The sequence below is a fragment of the Sapajus apella genome, unplaced genomic scaffold (assembly GCF_009761245.1).
Source record: "Sapajus apella isolate SASKATOON/1434 unplaced genomic scaffold, GSC_monkey_1.0 scaffold174, whole genome shotgun sequence".
NCBI lineage: Eukaryota > Metazoa > Chordata > Mammalia > Primates > Cebidae > Sapajus > Sapajus apella.
Window position 1 is genome coordinate 1,686,281 of NW_022437114.1, and position 22,235 is coordinate 1,708,515.

The 22,235-nt window shown below is 54.3% G+C and overlaps 2 protein-coding genes and 1 long non-coding RNA gene across 10 annotated transcripts in view; all 3 read right to left on the bottom strand.

Annotated features, from left to right (window-relative positions):
• Window positions 1–1,456: 1,456 nt before the first annotated feature.
• LOC116542817 lies at window positions 1,457–3,513 on the bottom strand. Its single transcript, XR_004265362.1, has 2 exons — window positions 3,257–3,513; window positions 1,457–1,907 (listed from the first exon to the last, which is right to left on the bottom strand). It is a non-coding gene; the product is annotated as an uncharacterized LOC116542817 (long non-coding RNA).
• A 1,296-nt stretch (window positions 3,514–4,809) lies between these two features.
• Window positions 4,810–13,017, bottom strand: ABTB1 (ankyrin repeat and BTB domain containing 1). 7 transcript variants are annotated; one of them, XM_032267967.1, is made up of 12 exons: window positions 12,862–13,017; window positions 11,542–11,569; window positions 11,362–11,417; window positions 9,584–9,728; window positions 9,273–9,432; window positions 9,123–9,168; window positions 8,623–8,739; window positions 8,421–8,539; window positions 8,145–8,243; window positions 7,865–8,032; window positions 5,531–5,731; window positions 4,810–5,447 (listed from the first exon to the last, which is right to left on the bottom strand). In XM_032267967.1, exons 1-12 carry the CDS (start codon window positions 12,875–12,877, stop codon window positions 5,241–5,243), a joined length of 1,362 nt encoding a protein of 453 aa, XP_032123858.1. In that variant the 5' UTR covers window positions 12,878–13,017; the 3' UTR covers window positions 4,810–5,240. The 7 variants fall into 7 exon arrangements, with proteins under 7 accessions (XP_032123858.1, XP_032123851.1, XP_032123853.1 ...); XM_032267960.1 differs by having other exon boundaries at window positions 11,507–11,569; window positions 12,862–13,015; XM_032267962.1 differs by lacking the exon at window positions 12,862–13,017 and adding an exon at window positions 12,623–12,834.
• Window positions 13,018–13,185: 168 nt separating this feature from the next.
• Window positions 13,186–22,235, bottom strand: part of PODXL2 (podocalyxin like 2) — a 41,230-nt gene continuing 32,180 nt past the window's right edge. The window contains exons 5-8 of one of the 2 annotated variants that reach the window (XM_032267958.1): window positions 17,268–17,424; window positions 16,682–16,743; window positions 14,325–14,504; window positions 13,186–13,708 (exon numbers count right to left, since the gene is read on the bottom strand). In XM_032267958.1, coding sequence (XP_032123849.1) covers window positions 13,496–13,708; window positions 14,325–14,504; window positions 16,682–16,743; window positions 17,268–17,424 — 612 coding nt within the window. In that variant the 3' untranslated portion in view covers window positions 13,186–13,495. The remainder of the gene's footprint in view (window positions 13,709–14,324; window positions 14,505–16,681; window positions 16,744–17,267; window positions 17,425–22,235) is intronic. The other variant, XM_032267959.1, reaches the window with a different exon arrangement.

The window sequence follows — 22,235 nt, forward strand, 5'->3', positions numbered from 1 at the left end:
AGGCACTGAGCTGGGAACTGGGTGTGGATGCAGGGTAGGCCTCGCAGCTGGCCACCTGAGCAGTGGTCCAGGCCCCATGCTAGAACGGCCGTGGGTTTGGGTGAGTGCTCTGCTGTTGCTCTCTGGAAATTCTCAATGCTCTTTGAGCAAGGGCCCCATGTACTGTTTTGCACTGGGCCCTGCAAACTGCTCAGGCCCTGGGTAGGTGGCACCTGGCCTCTGTGCAGATCCCCCAAAGGTACGCACACCTGAAGGACTACACATTCTCTCCAGGCCCTCAAGCTCTACTTACGGCCAACCAAATTCTGCCCAGAACTTCACTATATGAAACCTAGAGCCAATGTTTGCGTTTGTTAGTTTTCAGCTTCCTCCATGAACATTAGGCTCATCACAAGCTCCTTACTGGGCAACTGTGATGTGCTAGGCACGGTGTCCAGCACTGGAAGGAACAGTGACCAGGGCAGAACAAAGTGGGCCACCCTCACAGAATGAAGACCCTAGGCAACACGGATCCCACCCCAGAGCCTAACAGCAATGGACACCCAGCTGCCACCAGCACAGACTGTGGCCAGCACAGCCCTCCAGAAGCCGAAGGTGAGCAAGAGCGGGCCGGAGTTGGGGGCACAGCAGAGGGGTCTGTGGGGGACTTATCAAGGTGCAGAAAGCTCAGGGTGGCCCCAGAACTGAGAGGCTCTCAGGATGGCTGGAGCACAGGGGTGAATGGCATGTTCATGTGGGGCCCTGCAGGAAATGGCTGCACCTAACTAAGGGTGATGTCAATAAAGGGGTTGGCAGGGGATGATGAAGCATGCGGGAATAGCCACAGCAGGGAGTGGACCCCCCAGAGCAGCAGTCACTGAGGGAGAGGGCCGCCTGTCAGGGCCAGGGCTTTAGATAGAGAGCTGCCCAGCCCCACCTTCACTACTTGGTGGTCAACGTTGTCCCTACACTACCTTTCCTGTGCGAAATGTTTACTTCCCTTCCACCATTGCTCATTTTGTCATTGTCCAATTTATTTATTTTGAGACAGGGTCTCACTATGTCACCCAGGCTGGAGTGCATTGGTGCAATCACAACTCACTGCAACCCCAACCTCTTGGGCTCAAGCCATCTTCCCACCTCAGTCTCTAGAGTAGCTGGGACTACAGGCGCGTGCCACTACGTCTGGTTAATTTATTTTTTGAGAGACAGAGTCTCACTGTGCTGCCCAGGCTGGTCTCAAAATCTGGGCTCAGGCCATCCTCCTACCTCAGCCTCCCAAGGTGCTAGGATTACAGGCATGAACCACCATGCCGAGCCTATTTTTCTATCTGTTAAAATATTGGGGGTATCTTGAGCTGGGAGAGAACACATACAATTTTTCCAATAACACGATAGAAATATTTTTCATTCAACAATAAAAATTTTTTTCACCTGGAAGTAGGAATGAATTGTAAAGAGATAAATTTTTGTTTTTATTTTAAAGGTAGCACAGCTACATCACAGAAACTAAACAGAAATCAGATCAAATATCGCTGGCTCACACAGCAATTCTTCCTCTGGTTTAGGGATGATGGAGGAGTCTCAAACCCAGGGCCTCTGTGTCAAAATGTGCCTTCTATTAGTCTACTTTAACATTTGTCAGAGTAGGGCACACTTCTGAATTTAAATCAACCTAATTTTAGAACCAAGTATAAGACACTAAATTTCAGATTCCACGGTTGTAGTTCTACTCGTGTGTGGTTGTCTGTGCCACGGGTTTCTCACAGAAACCTGGGGAGCAACCCCTGGGCCTGAACATCCTCCACCTTTTCCTTGTGGATGCAGAGGCCGCACTGACCACCCTCAGGGCTGCAGGAAGCTCTGCACATCCATGCTCTCTCACTTCCGTCTCACTTGCGGCTCGCTGCGGCTGCTGGCAATGTTTCCTGTTGATTTGCAACACCACATTGGACACCTTCTTACACAAGTGTTTCCCCATCACGCTGGCTTCTCTGCCTGAGGCTAAAGTGAGGAATGGGGCCGGGTGTGGTGGCTCACACCTGTAATCCCAGCATTTTGGGGGGCTGAGGTTGGTGGATCACTTGAGGTCACGAGTCGAGACCAGACAGGCCGGCATGATAAACCTTGTTTCTACTAAAAATATGAAAATTGGCCAGCCATGGTGGCATATGCCTGTAGTCCCAGCTACTCAGGAGGCTGAGGCACGAGAATCATTTGAACCCAGGAAGGCAGAGGTTGCAGTGAGCCGAGATTGCGCCATTGTACTCCAGCCTGGGTAACAGAGCTAGACGCTGTCTTAAATAAAAAAGTGAGGAATGGGTGGTGTGGCTGGGGAATGTTGCCCCACAACCACACAGCCTAGCTCCTGAGGGGTGGCACTTCTCAGATTGCAGCTCTCCCCGCACAGATGCCGTAGCTGGTACACCTGGCTATATCTGCTATATCAGTGAACCACTAGAATACCAACTCTAGAGAATTTCTCCTTAAACTGCCCTCTCACTAGGGGTTTAAAATTCATTCAAGATTGGAATCTTTATGATTACATCTGTAAAAAATGAAAGGTTTCATGCAGTAGCTCATTTTCTCTCCTAATGCACATGAAAAGAAATGCATAGGATTAGGTGCCTACCTACAAGAATGCAAAAGAGAAGAAATAAGAAGGGTAAACTAAAGTTAAAAAAAAAAATGCATAGGAATTAAACTTTTTTCTTTAAATGTTTAAATCTCTCTCATATATCTTGGCACAATAGGATTTGTGTGTGCTCTGAGGTGAGACCTGCTGGTGTTAGGCCACTAGCCTGGCTTCATTCTTCCCTTCCTGTGTGCCCTATGAAAACCAGAGTGAGCCCCTGTAACTCCCCTGCTCCCACCTCCCACCCACCGGGTGGACTCAACCTTTGTTTAACAAACACACCTACACTGGGTATTCTAGTTTAAAAAAAATTAAAAATTAAAAAAAAACAAAAACACCAGATTCAGGATAGGCCAAACACTAGCTAAGAGGGAGTTGCCATAATCACCCCCAATTTATGGGTGGGCAAACAGACACAGCGGTGGCCAGCAGTGAAAGGCTGAGCGGTGGCCGGCAGTGAAAAGCAGAGCTGCAGTGGGGATTGAGCCTCTGGCTATAGCTGGGCTGTGGCCATGCACGGACCCCTCCCAGCCCATTCCCATTTCAGGCTGTTTCAGGCTCCCAGGCCCTTGCACAAGCCACACCCTCCACCCACAAGCCCTCCTTGGACACCTCCCCTCCCCAACACCCCAACACAATCACCTCGTGCAGGCTGCACCATGACTTGTCCCAGCAGATCCTTCAGTAGTGGTCACTTCAGACCTACCACTTCCCCCATGTGACGACCAACATGCCAGTGGCCGGGGAGGAAAAAGAAAAACATCCAAAAATAACAAAGTGAAAAGGCATGAAGACACTGATATGCTGGCTCACACCTGTAATCCCAGGACTTTGGGGGGCCATGGCAGGCGGATCACCTGAGGTCAGGAGTTCAAGCTCAGCCTGGGCAACATGGCGAAACCCTGTGTCCACTAAAAATACAAAAATTAGCTGGGCATGGTGGTGTGCACCTATAATCCCAGCTACAAACACAGGAGGCTGAGCAGGAGAACTGCTTGAACTCAGGAGGTAGAGGTTGCAGTGAGCCAAGAGAGATCATACCACTGCGCTCCAGCCTGGGCAACAGAGTGAGATTCCATCTTAAAAAAAGAAAAGGCATGAAGAGCTGTGGAACAACTGCAGGAAGGGTGATATGCCTGATATTAGAAGCCCTGGGAAAGAACCAGCCTTCCTTTCCTCTCCCAGGTCCGTGACACCACTCTGATGAGTTTAACCAAGTTAGAAGGCAGAGAGGCCTGTGGGGTACACAGGCCTGCAGCACATCATGAGAAACCCCCTTGGGGCTCAAATACCCCAAATGAAGGCCCTAACAGCAGCCTCAGAAGCAGGAGCTTCTTCTCATTGACCTTCTGCCCCAAACTCTCAGTCTCATCATCCCCTAAGGCTGGCCACAGAAACTAGAATCCGTCTTCCCCTAGGCGGGCCCTAGAAACCAGAGCCCCTTTACCCCAAAGCCAGCCATAAAACCTAAAAATAGGACTCTCAATTTCCCTCTGCCCTATCTGTGTAAAAACTGGCCGTAAAGTAATGACCTGGCCATAAGACTCACCTTGTTACTATAGGTCATAAAACCCCCATTCCAGAGGGTCCTGCCCCACACCCAGAAGACAGGCAGGCAGGCTGCTCAGAGAGAGCAAGAATAATCTAGACAGGCCTCGCTGCATTTCCCCATTCAGTCAGCATTGGATCCTGTACTTTTTAACCAATCCCATTTGCCTTTGGGTCTTCATTCTAAAGATGCTCATGTCTATATGCTAAATAAATTTGCCTGTCTTTCCCCTGCTGCTCTGCCTTTTGCAATTTTTCAGTGAAACTTCAGAGGGCCAAGGAGAAAGGTGGCCCCTGCAGCTCACCTTCCCCGAATAAGGTGGCAGCCCCTGCAGGAAGGGTCACAAGGGCTTCCCTGGGGAAAAGACTGGCACTAGACTGAGAGAAAATGGTCATTTTGGTCCTGGCCCTCTCCCACCATGGCCAGCGTCCAAGGGGACCGGGAGGTAGGGAGCCAGGCTGGGCCCAGGCCAGGCTAGGGTGACTGGGAGATCTCTAGGTCTGCTCAGCCAGGTAACCTTGGGCTCTGAGTCAGCCTCTGCTGGAAGCCCCCAACTCTAGAGCTCCTTTCCTTGGTCCCCACCAGCTCCTTTGGCTTCAGAAGGCCCCACCCTTCCCAAGCTGTGCCCCAGGACACAGACTCAGGCTCCCACAGTGCCTTCAAGCTTTATTGCCATACACACTCCCCCAGCCCTTTCTGAATAGTCCTGTGCATGGGAGCACTGGCTCAGAGAAGCAAGCCAGGGCTGGGTGACGGCCAGAAGACTGGATTTGGGGGTGCAGGATCTGGGGAAGGAAAGTGCTAAGACCAAAGCCCACCCCCACCCCAGGTTTCCCTGAGTGGTGCCCACCCCCAAGGGTCTTGGGGGCTGGCTTGTGCATTGGGGGGAGGGGGTTCATCCCAAATGGATCCTCCTCTGGGGTCTCCAGGCTCATGAGGAGAGAGAAGCCCCACTGAGCCCTCTGCACCCACCATGAAGCCCTCAGTATGCAGGGAACAAGAAGAGCTGCACAGAAACACACACACAGGCTTGTCTCCAAGGGAGCTCCTGGCCCTTGGGGCTACCCAGGCAGGAGTTCAACAGTCCAGGCCAATGGACACGAGCAGATCCTCGAGCACCCGAAGCCGCTGCTGTGCCTCCTCGATGGCGCTATAGGTCTGCACTGTGCTGGCCACGTGGAAGCGGATGTCGTCCACCAATGGGATGGAGTCCGTCTCCTGCCGGGCCGCCACAGCCGCTGCCTCCTCCTTCACTGCCTCCACGAAGTCCTCCCGCTCCACCAACTAAGAGCAGGAAGGGCCAGCTCAGTGCAGGGGTATCCATCTCTCACCCTTCCTGCCTGCCCGCTGTAGCCCTGCCGGCCCACCTTCTCAACGACCTTGGCCATGTACTCAGTGCACTGGTCCTCAAGCCGACCCAGGCGGAAGAGCTTGGCCACGCGCCACACGCCCACCACGCTGTCCTCATCCAGCACCTGGGCAAGGCTGCGCCCGCACAGCCTCTTCAGGCCTGGCAGCAGGTACATGTCAGCAACGCTCAGTACATCGTAGGCCACCTCGGGGGACAGCTGCAGTGAAGACAGGGATGAAGGTGCCCCCTGAGGTCACCAAGTGTTCCCAGGGTTGAGCAGCCAAGGCTAGAGACTGCAGGGGTTGGGGAGGCAGCAGCGGGAAGGCTTCCAGTGGGAGCAGGAGCTCCCTGGCATGCGCGGGGTTGGCCCAGATTCCCACAGAGATCTGCGGACCACTAGGGGGAACAAGACTGGGGGCCTCCCATTCCTTGGGCAGGCTGGCAGGCTAGGTGGGAGGCAGGGCCCTCGCAGGGGCCAGGATCTGAGCTCTGAGTCGCACAGACCTGGGTCTGACACTTCTAGCTGTGGGGCCCTGGGCAAGTCACTGCACATCCCTGTGCCTCCAGTTCCTGGTCCATGAGTTACAGACAACCATGCCTATCTCGGGAGGCTGTCTGAACCCTGGGACAGAGGCAGCTAGTCAAGACCCAGGCAAGGACCCTGCCAGGGGAGGGGGACAAACTATCTACCTACTCCCTCCCTCTCGAGAGGCTATGGTGACACAGAGCCCACCTACAGGTTCATCCTGTGCCAGGTAAGACTGAAGCCCTCAGCTTTGGGCCAGAGCCTGGGCAGTACAGGGAACAAGCTGCAGACAGAAACCAGGGGAGCTCTGCGACCACATTACAGGTGTGTGCCATGTGCCGTGCCACCTCTTTTACCTGGATAAGCCATGCATCTGCACAAGGCCTTAGAAGTGATGATGAGCACTATCCCCATGTTCTAGAGGCACAGAACAGTTAAGTAACTTGCCCAAGATCACACAGCTCACCTAGTGTCACACACCTCAACCAGTATTAACCCAGGTTTGGAGACCAAGCCATGCTCTGAGACAAGGTGCCCTTGGGGTGACAAGGCTCCTTGAGGAGGGAGATTCTCCAGGGTGGGCAAAGGTAACAGGGGCCAGAGAACTGGGCTGAACTGCAGGAGATGCCCAATAGAGGAGGCAGAAAGGATGGAGGCCTCGGGGAAGAAAGGACAAGGGAGCAGTCACTTGAGGCAGAGCAGCAGTAGGGTCTGCCCTCTGTCCCCCAGCATGCTTCTTCCCCTTCCCCCACAAAACAGGAGCCTGGTGACAGAATCACTTTCCTAGCCTCCCTTATTGGCAAGTAGGCATGAAGTTCTCTCCAGGGGAACATGAGAAGTAGAGTGTGCAACTTCCGGTGGCTTCTACAAAAACAACATTGCTTTCCCTGCCTTCCTCTTCCTCCTAGAGCATGAGTTTGCCTGGGACCGAATCTCCATGGCCAAAAGCAATGCCCCAGGGCAGGGTGGGTAAGCTACAGCCCATGGGCCAAATCCAGACTGTTTGTGCAAATAAAGTTTTATTGGAACACAGCTTCACCTACTCATCTCTGTACTGTCTCTGGCTGCTTTGCATTAGAGTTGAGTAGCTACAATAGGGCCGTATGGCCCACAGAACCTGAAACACTCACCTTTAGAGAAAAGATTTTTGACCTCCAACCTTAGGCATAGAGGAGCAAGATGGAGGGACGACCTGGTCTTCAGCAAGCCACCTGCCCTGGGGCACCCACCTCAGTCAGATGTGAAGGAGAAACAAACTGCCTTCTTCTTTAAGCCAACAGATATAGCGGTCTCTTTATTAGACACACACACACACACACACACACACACACACACACACACACACACATACGCACATACACACTCACTGTCACACAGCCTGGCACAGCAAACCTTCGGCACTCTGCTACTGCCCTGCAGCCTTGGCTTAGGAACGCCTTGGGGCAGCTGGAGACAGAGGGAGGCAGGAAGGGAAGAAGAGACTGAGAACCTAGAACCCCAGGGATCTGCAGTGCTTCAGAGGGAGGGGGCTGTCCCCACCTACCCTCCACCCTCCTGCTGGAGAAGCTGAGGACCCCAAATGGCTGACAAGTGTGAAGTGCCTGTGACACAGGCCTTGCCACTCAGCCTCTCTCTGGAGCCTAACAAGGCTTCCTCTGCCTGAAAGAAAAATCCAAAGTCCCACAGCCTTCCTCTCCAGCCTTCTCAAAACATCAACCATGGGGCCAGCTGGGCCCTTCCACAGACCTCCAGGGCCCTGGCACTCCTTCTCAGCCCACGGCAGCACAGGCTATGTGCCATCCCCAGCCCCGCCTGAGCCCCCACCTCAGTGTGGTCGCTGTACACGTAGTAGAGCACGTGGGTGAAGATGTCGGGTGAGATGCCGTGCAGGGTGATGGCTGGAGGGCCCCCTGAGGTCGCTGGCTCCTCGCTCTCTCGGAAGTGGTCATCCAGCAGGGCCCGGAAGTAGTCACTGCGGCCACGGAAGAAGGCCTGAGGGAGGCCAGGCTCAGGAAGTGCAAGGGCCAGGGTCTGTCTCCTGAGGAGCTAGACCCGGGCTCAGGCCAGCGGGCTGGGGCCAGGGGCAACAGGAGGGCACAGGCACCTTGTGGCAGAGGAAGCTGCAGCCGGCCACTCGGAAGCAGACGTCAGGGCAGCTGTTGAAGCCGTCGGGACAAGGGAAGGGCAGCTCCCCAAGATCACCCTGGGGTACAGAAGAGGCGACCCCATCAGAGCAGTTGTTCACAGAAGTGAACGACTAGGTTCAGAAAGGGAAGTAACTGGGCCAAGGCCACACAAGGAATTGGGCCCAAGTATCTGAGCTGCCTGTCACAGCCTGCCAACCCAAAACACCCCTCCTGCCCAGCAGTCTCACACTTACTCGGAGCTCGGGGGGCAAGGCACAGTCGGCCAGCAGCGCCATGTCCTCCCGGAGCCGGGGGTCTGCAGGGGGCGGTTCGATGGTCAGCACCTTCACACATGTGCCTGGCTTAGACGCCACTAAAGGAGGAAAACAGCTTCAGGGAGCCAGGCCGGCCCTGCCAGGCCCCACCCATGGCCCGGACCCCAAATCCTGCTCGCACCAAACTCAGACACCTTCTCGCACTTGGCTTCCAGGTCGCTAAGCAGGTCCCACAGCTGGCACTGCTTGGCCAGGCGCTCACAGTCACTCACGTGCTCTACACCAATGTCCAGGCGGCCTGGGGGCAGTGGGGAAGATGAGGGCCTGCAGGATCTCAGCTGTCATTAGGCCCACAGAAAAAGGGTGATTGCCTCCCACCTGGCCACCTGTCTGCAGGGCTAGGACTCCTGGGCCCACTTGCCACCTTGGTTTCCCCATCAAGAGCTGCTGCCTGAGTTGTACAGGCCCCAGGGAACAGATGGGAGGGGCTCAGCATGTTGGTGGGACAAGCTCTTCCTGAGCAGGCACACCGGTTCTCTCTCTTGCAACCCAACCCAGGAGGCAGCTGGAACCACCTCCCAGGGACCCTGAAGTGTCTAAAAGTGAAAGGTCAGCCCAGCCACACCTAGATATACCGCTGTCCCCACTCCCTCTCCTCCTACCCTGGGCCCAGGGGGTCACCTGTGTACAGGTACTGCAGCAGGGCCCCAAAGGCCACGGGGTTGATCTGTGGGCAGAGAGCCAGAAAGGAATGTCAGAGGCAGCCATCCAGCACAACCCTCTGCTGTTCCTGGGGAGTCCATGCCCCTCTGCCACCCTGAAGGGACATACCAGTGGGTGCCTGAGAACCACAACACTCTTGCCCTTCCATTTGGTGTCCAGCATGTTGGCAAAGTAGGCACTGCGTGCACCCAGGACACAGCGATGTGCCCGGAATGGCTTCCCATGTACTACAAAGACCACGTCACTGTGGATGCCCTGCTCTAGAAGCCTGGGGAGGGAAGAGCAGGGATGCTCAGCACAGCCCCTACCTCATTCCTCCAAGTACCCGCAACACTGTGCAGGCCACAGCCAGAGCAGACCCACCACCCCTACCAGGGCCACCGCACCCCATGCTGCATCCCTCGAATGCTCTGGCTCACCGCTGCAGGAAGTCATCATAGTAATCCCGCCTCCTGCAGGAAGCCGTGACCTGCTTGTAATCTCGTAGAGCCCGGCGGATGGGGTCACTCAGTGCCCCATAGAGGCAGCGCTCACCATCGAAGGTGTTGGCCTCACAGCGGGCCCCTGGGGGAGGCAGGGCTCATAAGTTAGCAGGGGAGGGGCCTGGGAGAAAATCTTTTTTTTTTTTGAGACGGAGTCTCGCTCTGTTGCCCAGCTGGAGTGCAGTAGCACGATCTCAGCTCACTGCAACCTCTGCCTCCAGGGTTCCAGCGACTCTCCTGCCTCAGCCTCCCAAGTAACTGGGACTACAGGCGCATGCCACTATGCCCAGCTAATTTTTGTATTTTTAGTAGAGGCAGGGTTTCACTATGTTTGCCAGGATGGTCTCCATCTCTTGACCTCGTGATCCACCCGCCTTGGCCTCCCAAAGCGCTGGGATTAAGGGCGTGAGCCACCACACCTGGCCAGAAATTCTAATCTCCCTGTCCCTCCTCCCCACCTTCCCACACATAGGGCTCCAAATCTCTGGTGATGCCTTCCCAAATTACCCTGGGCCCACTCTGACCCCAGCATCCTCCCAGTCAAGGGCTAGGCAAACAGGCACATCTGTGAGCACTCACACAGGCACTTACTCACATGGATGACCAGACTATACAAAACTGAGAGCAGACTCAGTGCCTGGGCCTGTCCCACACACTGGAGCACAGCAGTGAACCAGACAGATGGTCCCTGTCCTGCTGAACTTTATCTAATGAGGCAGGACAATGAACGTACTACCTAATGATGGCAGGGACTATTAAGAAAAACATGGCTGGGCGCAGTGGCTCACGCCTGTAATCCAGGTACTTTGGGAGGCCAAGGAGGGAGGATCACTTGAGCCCCGAAGTTTGAGACCAACCTGGGCAACGTAGTGAGACCCTGCCTCTACAAAAAAAATACAAAAACTAGCCAGTGATCCCAGCTATTTGATGATCTGAAGGGGCTGAGGCAGGAGGATCACTTGGGAGGTTAAGCCTGCAGTGAGCCAAGATTGTGACACTGCACTCCAGCCTGGGTGACAGACCAAGACAGTCTCCAAAAAAAAAGAGAAAGAAAGCAAACCAAAATAGGGTGAATGGCAACACTGGATGAAGGGAAGTCATGAAAGGTCACTCTGTGATGGTGATGGCATGCAGAAGCCTTAATGAAGAAGGGGAGAGGGCCATGGGAACATCTGCGCAAGGGCAGTCCATGCAAGAGGAAATGCAGGTGCAAAGGCCATGGGGCAGGAACAGGTGCATTCATGGCACAGTGGAGCCCCAGCGAGGCCAGTGTGACAGTGAACAAGCAGGGAGAGCCAAGGGAGCAACGCCAGCGGGGGGGCAGACCCTGTGGAGCCTTGGGCGTGGCCAGGCAGGCTCACTGTATCGCAGAAATGGTGGGAACTCACCGGAGGATTTTTAGCTGATTAGATTCATTGTGAAAAGATCAACTTGGTTGCAATATGGAGAACAGAGTGTAGGTGGGGCAAGAGGGGAGGCTGGCACTGTGTCTGGGGAGAGATGCTGATGGCTGGGCCCAGGTGGTATAAGTAGAGATGGGGAGGGTAGACAAAGAACAGGTTTTAAAGTAGTGCTAATAGTACTTGCTGATTCAACTGGGTGGTAAGAGAGGAAGTGGGGTGGTTTGCAAATATGTATGACGGCCTTTGAATGCATGCAAGCATGCACACATGCATCCTCACACACACACCCCTGAGCCAGCTCCCTGCTCTCACCATTGGCCAGAAGGTAGAGTACCAGCTCCTCATGCCCACACAAGCAGGCATAGTACCTGAAGGGAGGAAGGAAGTACAGGAGGCAGTCCTCAGCACTGAAGGGGTGTACCACCCCCCACCCCCCACTTCTCTCCCCAGCACTCACAAGGGGGTGCTGTCCCACTTGTCCCGCACATTCACCTCCACATCTCGCTGCTCCAGCAAGTACCTGGGCAGGAAAGAGGTCAGAGCCTGGGTCAGGATGGGTTCATGGTCTGAGAAAGAAGGCCCATGGAAGGCAACGGAGGAAAAATATCCCTTTTGGTCTGGGGAAGCTTCCTCAAGGTGAGGGCAGGTGACAGGCAGACCAGAGCAGGAGAGTCACTCCAGGCAAAGTGCAGGTAAGGATGTGGAGGTGGGATTGGACAGGCAGATACTGTGTGCCATCAGTGCTGGGAGACGATGGGCTACAAGGGCAGAGGTCAGCGCCAGTGCTGAAGCTGGACCTTTGGCCTTTCAATGTTTGGGAGAGAGGTGATGGGGGCTTCGCCTCGGCCAGAGCCCTCTACTGCCGGAAGAAGCTGGCTCTGCTAGAAGCAGGGAGCCTGGGGGAAAAGCTGCTGCAGGCCTCCTGGTGTTGTGGAGGGCACGGATTCAAGAAGGCAGAAGTCGCGGGATGCAGCAGCTGATGGGATGCGGGAGGTGAGGGAGGAGAGTCGCCAATGCTAGCATAGCCCCACAGAGGCGAGGGCAGTCCGAGGGAGTCCCCCAGGCTACACCTGGGAGTGCTGTGAGCCCACTCAGCGCTGCAGCTATGCACTAACTCTTGAGTGGCACCTGATGTCGGGGAGGGGCCCAAGGGAGGCTACAGAAGTACAGCAGCCCCGGGCCAGCCCATGGGAAGTGGAAGCAGTCAGTCAGGACCAGGTCAAGGGGAAGGAAAGGCCAAGGAAAAAGGAAGTCAAACGGGGGATAGTGGAAGGCCAAGGAGGGGAAGGGCCCCAGGACCCAGGTGGACACTCCTTCCCTTCGCCTCCAGCCCAAGGAGGCAGCGATCTCAGCGCCAGATTCACTTTAGCTGCGTCAAGAGTTTCTGAATCCTCGGGGACTGGAGGCCGATTCTGGGCTCTAGGTGTTCCCCGCGCCAGGTCCAGAGATCATGAGAGCATGGGGCCACGTCTCGAGTCCCAGGCCTACACCCGCGCTCCGCGCCCATGGGTCTGACGTCCAGGCCCTACCGAGGCGAACGGTGGCCCGCCTTTCTCTCCGCCCACTTTCTCACCTTCGGGCCTCCGCGGAGCAGTCCCCTCTTCCAGGAAACCCTCCGGAGGTCAATGGCCGTCAGCGTCCCCCAGCTGGGGGGCTGCAGCGACGCCCGGGGGATCATCCCGGCGCTTCGGCACGCGACGGGGGCTGGGCCAGGCCGTGACGCCCGTCTTTCCCTGCGGCCGTCCAGCCGCATGTCCCAGAGCCCGAGGGGCTCCACCTCCCGCACCCTCCCCGGGACTGCGGGGTCCTCACCGCACTCGGCCCACATCCCCCTTCCTGCAGCTGGCGAACAGGTCGCTGGTGTCCATGGCGTGGACGCTCGTACCCGGGCCGAACGACCTCGGGCGGCGACGCGGCGCACCCGGCGGATGTAAACACGCTCAGCTCCGCCCCGCCCCGCTCCTGGCGGCGCCCGGAGAACCCGCCCGCTCCAGCCTCCCCGCCCCGCCCCGCGGCCCCGCCCCTGCCCTGGGGTTCCCAGGCCAGCCGCGGCTCTCCGGCTCCGCCCCTGCACCGGGTTCCCCCGCCCGCCCCGCCCCAACCCCGGAAATAAGAACGAGACGGGCAGGCAGACGAGCTGGGTCCAGTGTGGTCTCCAGGCGGGTTTAATAAAGTCCTGGGGCGCAGGGAGCGCTGCCCGCCGCCCGCGGAGCCGGGGTTCAGGGGCGGGAAAGCGGGGCCAAGGCGGGCTTTGGGACCGGCCCCTTGGGCGGGAGTGAGGGAGCCGGACCGAGGCCGCCGTGTGAAGTCGTGGGAAGCGGGGAGGAGCCCGCGCCGAGGGCCAGGCTGCAGGCGCGGCCCGGGGAGGCGCGGGCTCCGGGCCGACCGTTTCGGGGTCCGCCCTGCTCGGTCCTGGCTGCCCACTCGGCCTACGCCTTGGCCGCGCTCACAGGTGGGTGTCCTCCTCGAACACGTCCGAGTCCTCGGGGTCCCGCTTGCCCCCCATGAGCGCTCCCCAGCTCCCCGGGCCGTTGAGGGCCCCGCCGCCATTCAGGCTGGGGTGCTTCTCCGGCATCTCCGACTGGCTGTCGCTGGCCACGTCCAGCGTGGGGTTGTCGTGGCAGCCGTTCTCCACAAAGCGCAGCTCCTCGCCGTGCGACTGCGGCGGGGTGGGGAAAGGCCGTGGGCGAGCGAGCCAGCCCCCTACATCGACAGGCCTTGCAACCCTACCCAGGGGGTCCCCGAGGCACCCTCCACAAGTGCCAGATCCGTCTTTTCTGTTGCTGTAGCTCCTTTCTCAAAATAACTACTAATCGTTGGCACTACAAAGCCCTGTGGCTTCCCTGACGTCATTGATTCCCCAACAGTCCCCTAAGGAGACTCCACTTGTGAGGTCAGGGAGCATCACCAGGGCTCTTCCCGCTTCCTCTTGGGGAGGCCGCCTCTTGGAGAGGCTGCTGGAGCCTCTCCTTGACCCTTGGGCACCACCAACCTAGGGCTTGTCTCTTGTGAGGTTTCCAGGTGCTCAGGCCCAGGAGTGCCTGCCCTAGGGAGGGGCTGGTGGTGCCAGAAAGAGGCCCCCTGGTGGGGTCAGCAGCCCCCTCACTCCCTGTACCTCCAGCACCTGTCCTGGGGCTGGTGCCCTACAGAGCAGGTCACCCATGGGACCCTGTGCAACCGAGAGTCACTGCCTCCCCTTGCAGATGATGACACCTGTCTATCCATGGGCACTCTCCTTTCCACTGGCCCCCTGCCCCACCTGTCCCCACACTCACCACGTGCTTGAGCTTGGGCAGCCGGCGCTGCCAGCAGTTGTAGAGCAAGCCGAGCGCAATGATGATGATGCAGATGGCCCCAATGACCACCAGCACCACGAAGAGTGTGCCGTAATCGCTGCGCACCTGGCTGGCCCGCGCCTGGCAGCTGCTGGTTGTGGAGTAGTTCTGGATGCCAATCTGGGGGTAGGAGGGACCAGGTTCCTCAGCTGAGGTCCTGGGGTGCCATGGCTCCACTGGGGTGGTTGCATTGGGCAGGGGCGGGGATGGGGGAGCAGGCTTAGAAGGTTCTGATGCTCCTGGCTCCTGAAGTTCCCTGGGGCCTGGGCTCGCCTCTACCCCATCCCCATCCTGTTCACCTCAGCACAGCTGCAGGCCTCTCCACCCCATGCCCACGTTCCCAGCCTCCACATCCCACCATAGCTTCTGCCTCGACCACTGAGACTGAGTTCACTGTGGCCTTAGCCCCCCAGTGAGAGTGGACCCATGCTGCTGGACACCATCCAACTAGAAAGAGCCCCCACACCTATCCCTACCAGTTAGAGAGACAAGAGGTGTGAGCTCCCCATGCATCCTCCACCATGCAACTACTTCTACCTCAGTGGGGAGGGGTGGGCCAGTCAGCTTCCCATTGCCAAGGCCAGTGCAGGGAGGGATACTGAGGTCACACAGGCCATATGGAGGGTCACCCTAGCCGCCCAGCTTCCCGCCTTCCTAAGGCGTGTTCACTGCTGGCATGTAGCTGCCTGCACCCCTCCACACTACAGGCTGTCATGGTTGGTCCTGCCTTCCTTGGCCAAGGAGATTCCAGGTGCCAGGCAGGCGCTCTCTCCACAGATCAGCATCTCAGCAGAGAGAAGCAGGAGGGCAAAGGGCTCCTCGGGTGAGGGGTCAGGGCAGTTCCCAGTGCTGAGGCCTAGGCTGCACCAGGCCCCCTTTCTGAGGCTGCCTGCAGCTCTTCCCTGGTTTCCTGTGAACCATACGTATATCTCCAGTATTTTTCTTGACTTTTTAAGTTATCGAGGGTCAGTTTTTCTTGCTAGATTCACCCAAGTATATTTCCAAAGACCTAGCATGGCTTTTGGCCAAGTCTGAATTAAGTGCCCAGTAAGGGCAGAATAGTCAGGGGCAGTGAAGAGGGGGGAAGGACTGTATAAACGTCAAGATTAGCCCACACTTCCACCAGCAGCCCCCCTGTTCATGGACCCACGATTCCAGAACTGGGAAGGCCCTCCAGGCAGTAGAGCAGTGTGGTGAAAGGCTGGGGTTCTGGAATCAGGCTTCCCCTAAAGCCCGGCTTTACTGCTTACCAGTGGTGCCATCTCAGGCAGGTCATCTAACCTCTCCCGCTTCAGTTCTCATCTTCCATGGGGATCCCAATGGTACTCAACAGGTGCCTCACTTAACCCTCGCAACCCCATGGGGTGGTGGCGAGAACTGAGTGAGAGTCTTGCACAGTGTGGTGCTCAGTGGGCATTTGACATGCTCACCAGAGAAGCACCATCACCAGGGCCTCCACTCCTCTGGGATGCAAGGAGGCGGCCAGGATTACACCAATCATCTCTCCCACCAAAAGTGGCATCGCCTTCGGAAGTGGAGAGGGCTGATGATAGGGCACTGTACTCCATAGTGGGCAAAGGCAGTTTTGGTGGAGATGGTGGCTGTCTTCAAGAAGCGAGATGAGGAACAGAGGGATCCCACAGGCAAGGTGGTGTGAGGAGCAGGAGGAATGGGGTACCCTGCCCTCCCTTCCAAGCTTGTGCAGCAGCTGGGTAGGAAAGGTTGACCAGGATGGGCCAGGCAACCAGCAGATTGTACTGGGTGGGGGCACCTCCCAAGATAGCAGGGCTGCCTCCAAGCATCCCACCGCAGCAGGAGCAAGGGGCCTGGCTGCGCAAGCACCAGAAGACTCACACGTCCATGCCAAGTCACATGTCCAGGTCTCCCAGGCTCGCTCTTTTGGTTTCTGGAACCTGTCATGCTCTCCCCTCCCACCAGGCTGCATGGCATCTCTGCACTGTCCACCCAGAAAACTCCCAGTTAACCCTCATTGCCCCCAGACCCTTCCTCTCTGAGCCCTTTCCTGTCACCCTCTTAGCACAGTCCCCACACCCCTGTGGCCCCTTTCTGCCCCTGGCCGTCGTCTGCACTGCACCATTGGTTGGTAGCATGCATGTGCACAGTCTTTCCCACAAAACCGTGTCTCAGGAAGGCCTGAAGCAAGGGATCTGCCCAGAGTATGCTCTGTCTTTTGCTCCTTTGAACCACAGGATTTGGGCAGCCTCCTGGGACTTTGAGGAACAGAGACGGGAGGGAGCATTTTAGAAGCTAACAAGTCCAGGTCCCTGTATTCTTACCTCCTCCAGGCTCCTGCGGATGTCACCCAGCATGGAAAGGACATCTTGAGTGGGCACCACCCCTGAGGGTAAGAAACACCGCTATCAGTGCAGCCATGGCCGAGGTGCCCCTCCACAGGCTCTGGTCCCACTTTCCAACAGCTGACCTGAGCCTCTGCCTCCCTTCCTGGCTCTAATTGCACACCAATCCTCAAGGCACATGCCTTCTCCTGTCTTAGACATGCTTTCCACTGTATCAATTTGTTAGAACATCGATTTGTTTAACACCAGACAGCCATTTGTGAAGCCACACACTGCCTTCTGAACACACCCCTTCTCCTCTGCCACACTAGGTACATTGCCCATTCATTTCCCACCACACCTGTTCCCCTGCCTCCTGTTCCCCATCCTTGATCCTCACACCCTCCTCCTCATCCCCAGAACCCAAGCTAGCGAGTACACCTTGACCCCTAAGCTAGGTAGCTCAAACTACTGTCCTGAAGTTCCAAGTTCCGAAGTCCTTTTGTGTGCACTTTCCTCCTGTGGCTCTTGGGCTGGCTGCCTCCCACTGCCCTCCTGGGCCCTCCCATCACCTGCCCTTGCTCACCCTGCTCGCCCACCAGCGTCATGAGAAGGTGCTGCTCCTTCTCGCTGGGCTTGCTCAGAGAGATGTGCCAGGCCCCGTGGTGGCCGCTGCCATGGCGGGGCAGCACCTCTTCCACCAGGGCCAGGAGCTGCGGCCCACGGTGCTGTCGGAACACCTCCTACAAGGGCAGAAAGAGCCCCCCATGCTCAGTGAAGAAGAGGGGCTCTACTGAGCCCTCTGCCTCCAGGCTCAGCCCCGCATTCACACTCAACCCTCTGGCTGTTCCCAGAGAAGCAACTCTGGTGAACTCGAGACCCTCTGAGAGTACAAGCCAGGGAATGTGGGAACCCCAAGATGCATACTCATTTGTTCACTTACACCAAGTGCTCCTTCCTGCCCTGGCCTCTAGCCATGAGAAAGTCTTGGGTCTTGTCCCAGAGACACTCCCAGTTGAGCAGGAGGTGGGGGAGGGGGGATGATACATATCCCATGTACAGTGACAAGGCCAGGAACTAGGTACACAGAATGGGAAGGCCTATGGGAGAACTGCTCCCTCTGCACGGTGCTGGAGATGAACACACAGTGGGTAGGAGTGGCGATGGACAAAAGAGGTGTGCACCATGTAACTACCAAAAATCAGGGAGGGGCAGAACCCGGCTCTTCTCTTGCCTGTCATCGCAGAGATGCGGCCCCAAGCTGGTGAGAGGGGAAAGCCATCTGTGTGTTCTTTTGTAGGTGGTGGAGGTCAGAAACGACAACATAGAGACAGAACTGAGCTCCTGGAGCTGGCCTGGGGGAGAAGCTTGAGGAGACCTTGTCTCATTGTGCACTCTCTTGTACTGTTGAGGTTTTCTTGACCGTGTGTATATATGGAATTCCACAATTTAAAACAAAAACAGGAGCCTGGCCTTAAACAGGAACTCAGCGAGTGGCAGGAGCCCAGGCTGGGGCACAGGCCAGGACCCTGCCTCATGGTTCACAGCCTGCCGTTTGTCCTTACCCAGCCCCATCTGGAAAGATACCCTCTTTCGGAGCTGTGGCCATTCCTCACTCCGGCTCCTCGTCAGCAGCCTTCTCCCTCCTGAACATGCACAGTTGCACATTCCTAGTTCCTGGCCTCCATAGCCTGCTGCAGATGCCCCTCTCCCAAGTGCTCAGCTCTAACAGTGCCCTGCTATGCAGCTGAGAGCCAGCGCTACTGGGAGGCACAGGCATCTCACCAGGCCAGCCCTGCAGGATACCCCACCATCCTGAATCTCCCTTCTGCTGGAGCCCAGGCTAATGAGCTGTCCCTAGTTGTCATGCCAACCTAAAGGCTACCAGGGGGATTGAAGTGCTGGGTCTCTATTCCTTGTTACCATGGCAAGTGCCAGGCTCAGGCTCAAGCCTTGGCACTCACTGGTCTAATAGCCAACTCAGCTCTAAATGTGGGAGAAGATGGGTGCCTGGAGATGGCCACAGAGCAGCTGGGAAAGCCCTAGTTCTGTGGTGGGTTTTACTTTCTTCACTGATTGAATGTGGGCGGGGGTTGGGGTGCATGGCCACCCCTGCTAGAGCAAGTATGACACACAGACCCTGGTTACAAAACAAGCACTCTCCTGTTACACAGAGTGTCTGCCCTCTGTAGACATCTCTGTGCTCTGCTGTGTTCGCATACCCCACATTTTCCTGGGTACATATGCCTAACTGGCATAAGCCCAGAGACCCATAACGTCGATGGGGGAGAGTCTGATGACTGCAGATTTCATGCCACTTATTATGTAGACAGGAAAACTGAATGTCTGTGGCAAGGAGGTGAAGCCTTGACTTTGAAATAAAATAAATCTGGGTTCTGGCCAGGTGTGGTGGCTTACGCATGTAATCCCAACACTTTGGGAAGCCAAGGGAGGTGGATCATTTGAGCCCAGGAGTTCCAAGTGCAACATGGCAAACCCTGTCTCTACAAAAAATGCAAAGAAATTAGCCAAGTGTGGTGGCACACATCTGTGGTCTCAGCTACTTGGGAGGCTGAGGTGGGAGGATTGCTTGAGCCTGGGAGGTCAAGGCTGCAGTAAGCTGAAACTGTGCCACTGTACTCCAGCCTGGGCAACAAAAATAAATAAATAAATTTGTTCAAATGCTGCTTCTGCCATTTATCAGCTCTCTGTGATGTGAACAAAATACTGTACCTCTGTGAGCCTCAGTTTCCCTATCTAAAAACATGGGCAATGGTCCTGACACCCTGCCTTCCTGTGAGGTTTAAAAGTAAAGTACATATTCAATCACAGGTGCTGGGACAACCAGATATCCCATGGAAACTCATTTCAGCTGGACTACAGATCTAAAATTTGCAGTAGTAAACACAGAAGGATATCATCCAGTGGTGATGGATTAGAATTATAAATATTGAATTCATACTTTTAATATGTGTACATGCATTACACATAGATGTATGTATATCTATGTCCTAGAAAGAGAGAGAGAAATAAAGATCCACCCCTCTCAGTTATTCTAGAAGGGCCTAGAAGCAATGATACCCCAGTGGCCATGAGCATACCTGGGACCCAGATCTTGGTTTCTACATACCCTTCCTCATTAAAAGGAAGCAGGGTTCCTTTCAGAAATGGCTAAATCTGGGGCTGGAGCAGGGAAAGTCCAATGCAGCCTGAAACATCTTATAAGCATGTGTGTGGCATGCACTAAGAAACTCTGCAGCTTCAGACATTACTCTGTGTCAGCACTGCTTCTTTTTCCAGATCTCGATGATCTAGCCCTTTGCATGGAAGCTCTTTCAGGATTTTCACTAAAGGATGATCTACATATTTCTCCTCCTTGTCCTTGTCCTCTAGCACTTCTCTATGTTGTGCTGGTCAAAGGATTAGATCCTTGCATCTCTCTAATAAGTATCTATTTTCCCTTCTGGAACTCAAAAACACCACCTCTGGATTTACTACTTTATCTTTCTGCCTCCTTTTATAGGTTTCCTTCTTAGACTTCTTTCCAGTTTCTTCTGTGTTACCTGTGACATGTAGGTGAAATAGAAGCCAGTGAGTCTGCATCACTTTCTTTAGATCTTGATGGCCTAACTCCTGGAACTGTAGTTCTAAAAACTTTCCCCGAGAGACTGCCAGCACTTCTCTCCCTTTCTTTTGCTGAATATGTAGTCTCTGTATAGCCCATCATTTTTTATGTACATTATTCCCATCATTTTTCAAATATGTCAAGGTCATTAAACACAAAGAAAGGCTGAGGAACTATTCCAGATTAAAGGAGACTAGAGACAAGACAACTAATGTGATGCATGACCATGGATTATATCCTGGATCGGGAGAGAAGAAAGCTATAAGGGACATTATTGGAACCATGGTGAAATCGAAATAATGCAGGTAACCAGATAATAGTTTTGTAGCAGTGCCAATTTCTGATTTTGACCATTGCATTGTGGTTGTCTAAAAGAATATTCTTGTTCTGAGGAAATAGAAACTAATGTATTTGGGAGTGGGGCAAAAAGAAATAATGTCTTCAACTTTTTCTTAAATGGTTTGAAAAAAATTTTAACAGGTGGTGAATCTGGCAAAGAAACTAATAAATATGTTGATAAAATTTAGTAAGCATTGACTATTAATAATAACGACTCATGCTCAAAATCACCAGTCATCAGAGAAAATGCAAATCAAAACCACAATGAGATACCATTTAGGTTGGTGCAAAAGTAATTGTGGTTTTTTGTCATTACTTTCAATGGCAAAAACGTCAATTACTTTTGCACCAACCAAATACCTCACTTCCCTTAGGATGGTCACCATTTTATAAAACAGAAAAGCGCATGTGTGTAGGAGGATGTGGAAACATTGGAACCCTAGTGCTATGCTGGTGAAAATGTAAAATGGTGTAGTCATAGTGAAAAACAGTACGGAGATTTCTCAAAAAAATTAAAAATAGAATTACCATATGATCCAGCAACCCCACGTCTGGGTATATACCCAAAAGAATTAAAAACAGGGTCTTGAAGTGATATTTGCACAGCACATTCCCAGCAGCACTATTCACAACAGCCAAAAGATGAAAGCAACTCAACTTCCCGTGGACAGCTGCATGGATAAATAAAATGTGGTATACCCATAAAATGGAATATTTTTCAGCCTTAAAAAAGGAGAAAATTCTGCCACATGCTACCAAATGGATGAACCCTGAGGACATTATGCTGAGTGAAATGCGCCATACATAAAATGACAAATGCTGTCTGATTCCGCTTCTATAAGGTATCCAGAGTAGTCCCATTCATAGAGATGGAAAGAAGAATGGTGGGTGCCGGGGCTGGGGAATAGACGGTCATTATTTAATGGGGATGGAGTTTCAGCTTTGAAAATGAAAAAGTTCTGGAGCTCTGTTCCACAACAGTGCGCATCTACTTAACACGACTCAACATATACTTACAAAGGGTGAAATGGGAAATTTTGTTATTTTTTTACTACAATAAAAAATCCACCATGAAAAATAATGACTGATTGAATGGAGGTTACATATTAAATGAGAATAACACTGAAGACAAAAACAGGGAAAACAGAATAAAAGCATCTTAATATCTATGTATTGATTGGAAAAAAGATATGAACTTTAGGCTGTATTGGTCAGGTATTCACACCAAAAGTTCAAGGGTCCCAAGAGCCTATACTGTGGTCTTTATGTACCATTTCCCAGTGAAGGGAAAGAAGGCTCCATGTCTGGGGAAGGAAGGTGAGCCTGGAATGTCTTATTATGCCTGAAAGCAAGGAGGAAATAAGACACTTAATAGATTGGTCTAAAGGACTCAGAGGCCAACTCAAAAAGACTTGCCCTGGCCAAAGATTAGGTATTGAGCATCAATAAAAATAATAACCGCAATGAATGAAAACACACATTACTTAAGTGAAGATCCATCAGTGTAGTGATGCTGGGGGAAACCAACCTCGCTGCGTGCTTTTGGATTAAAAGCATGCATGTCCCTTCAGCCCTCCCCAGGCCCACTAA

What these genes read in the sequence shown, in the direction of transcription:
- ABTB1 (XM_032267960.1), bottom strand. Translation starts at nt 12,917, where the DNA reads ATGGACACCAGCGACCTGTTCGCCAGCTGCAGGAAGGGGGATGTGGGC. An exon ending in TGGTTCTCAGGCACCCACTG is followed by an intron (nt 9,169 to 9,272) that starts GTATGTCCCTTC and finishes CTCTGCCCACAG; the next exon opens with ATCAACCCCGTGGCCTTTGG. An exon ending in CCTTGCCCCCCGAGCTCCGA is followed by an intron (nt 8,244 to 8,420) that starts GTAAGTGTGAGA and finishes TCTGTACCCCAG; the next exon opens with GGTGATCTTGGGGAGCTGCC.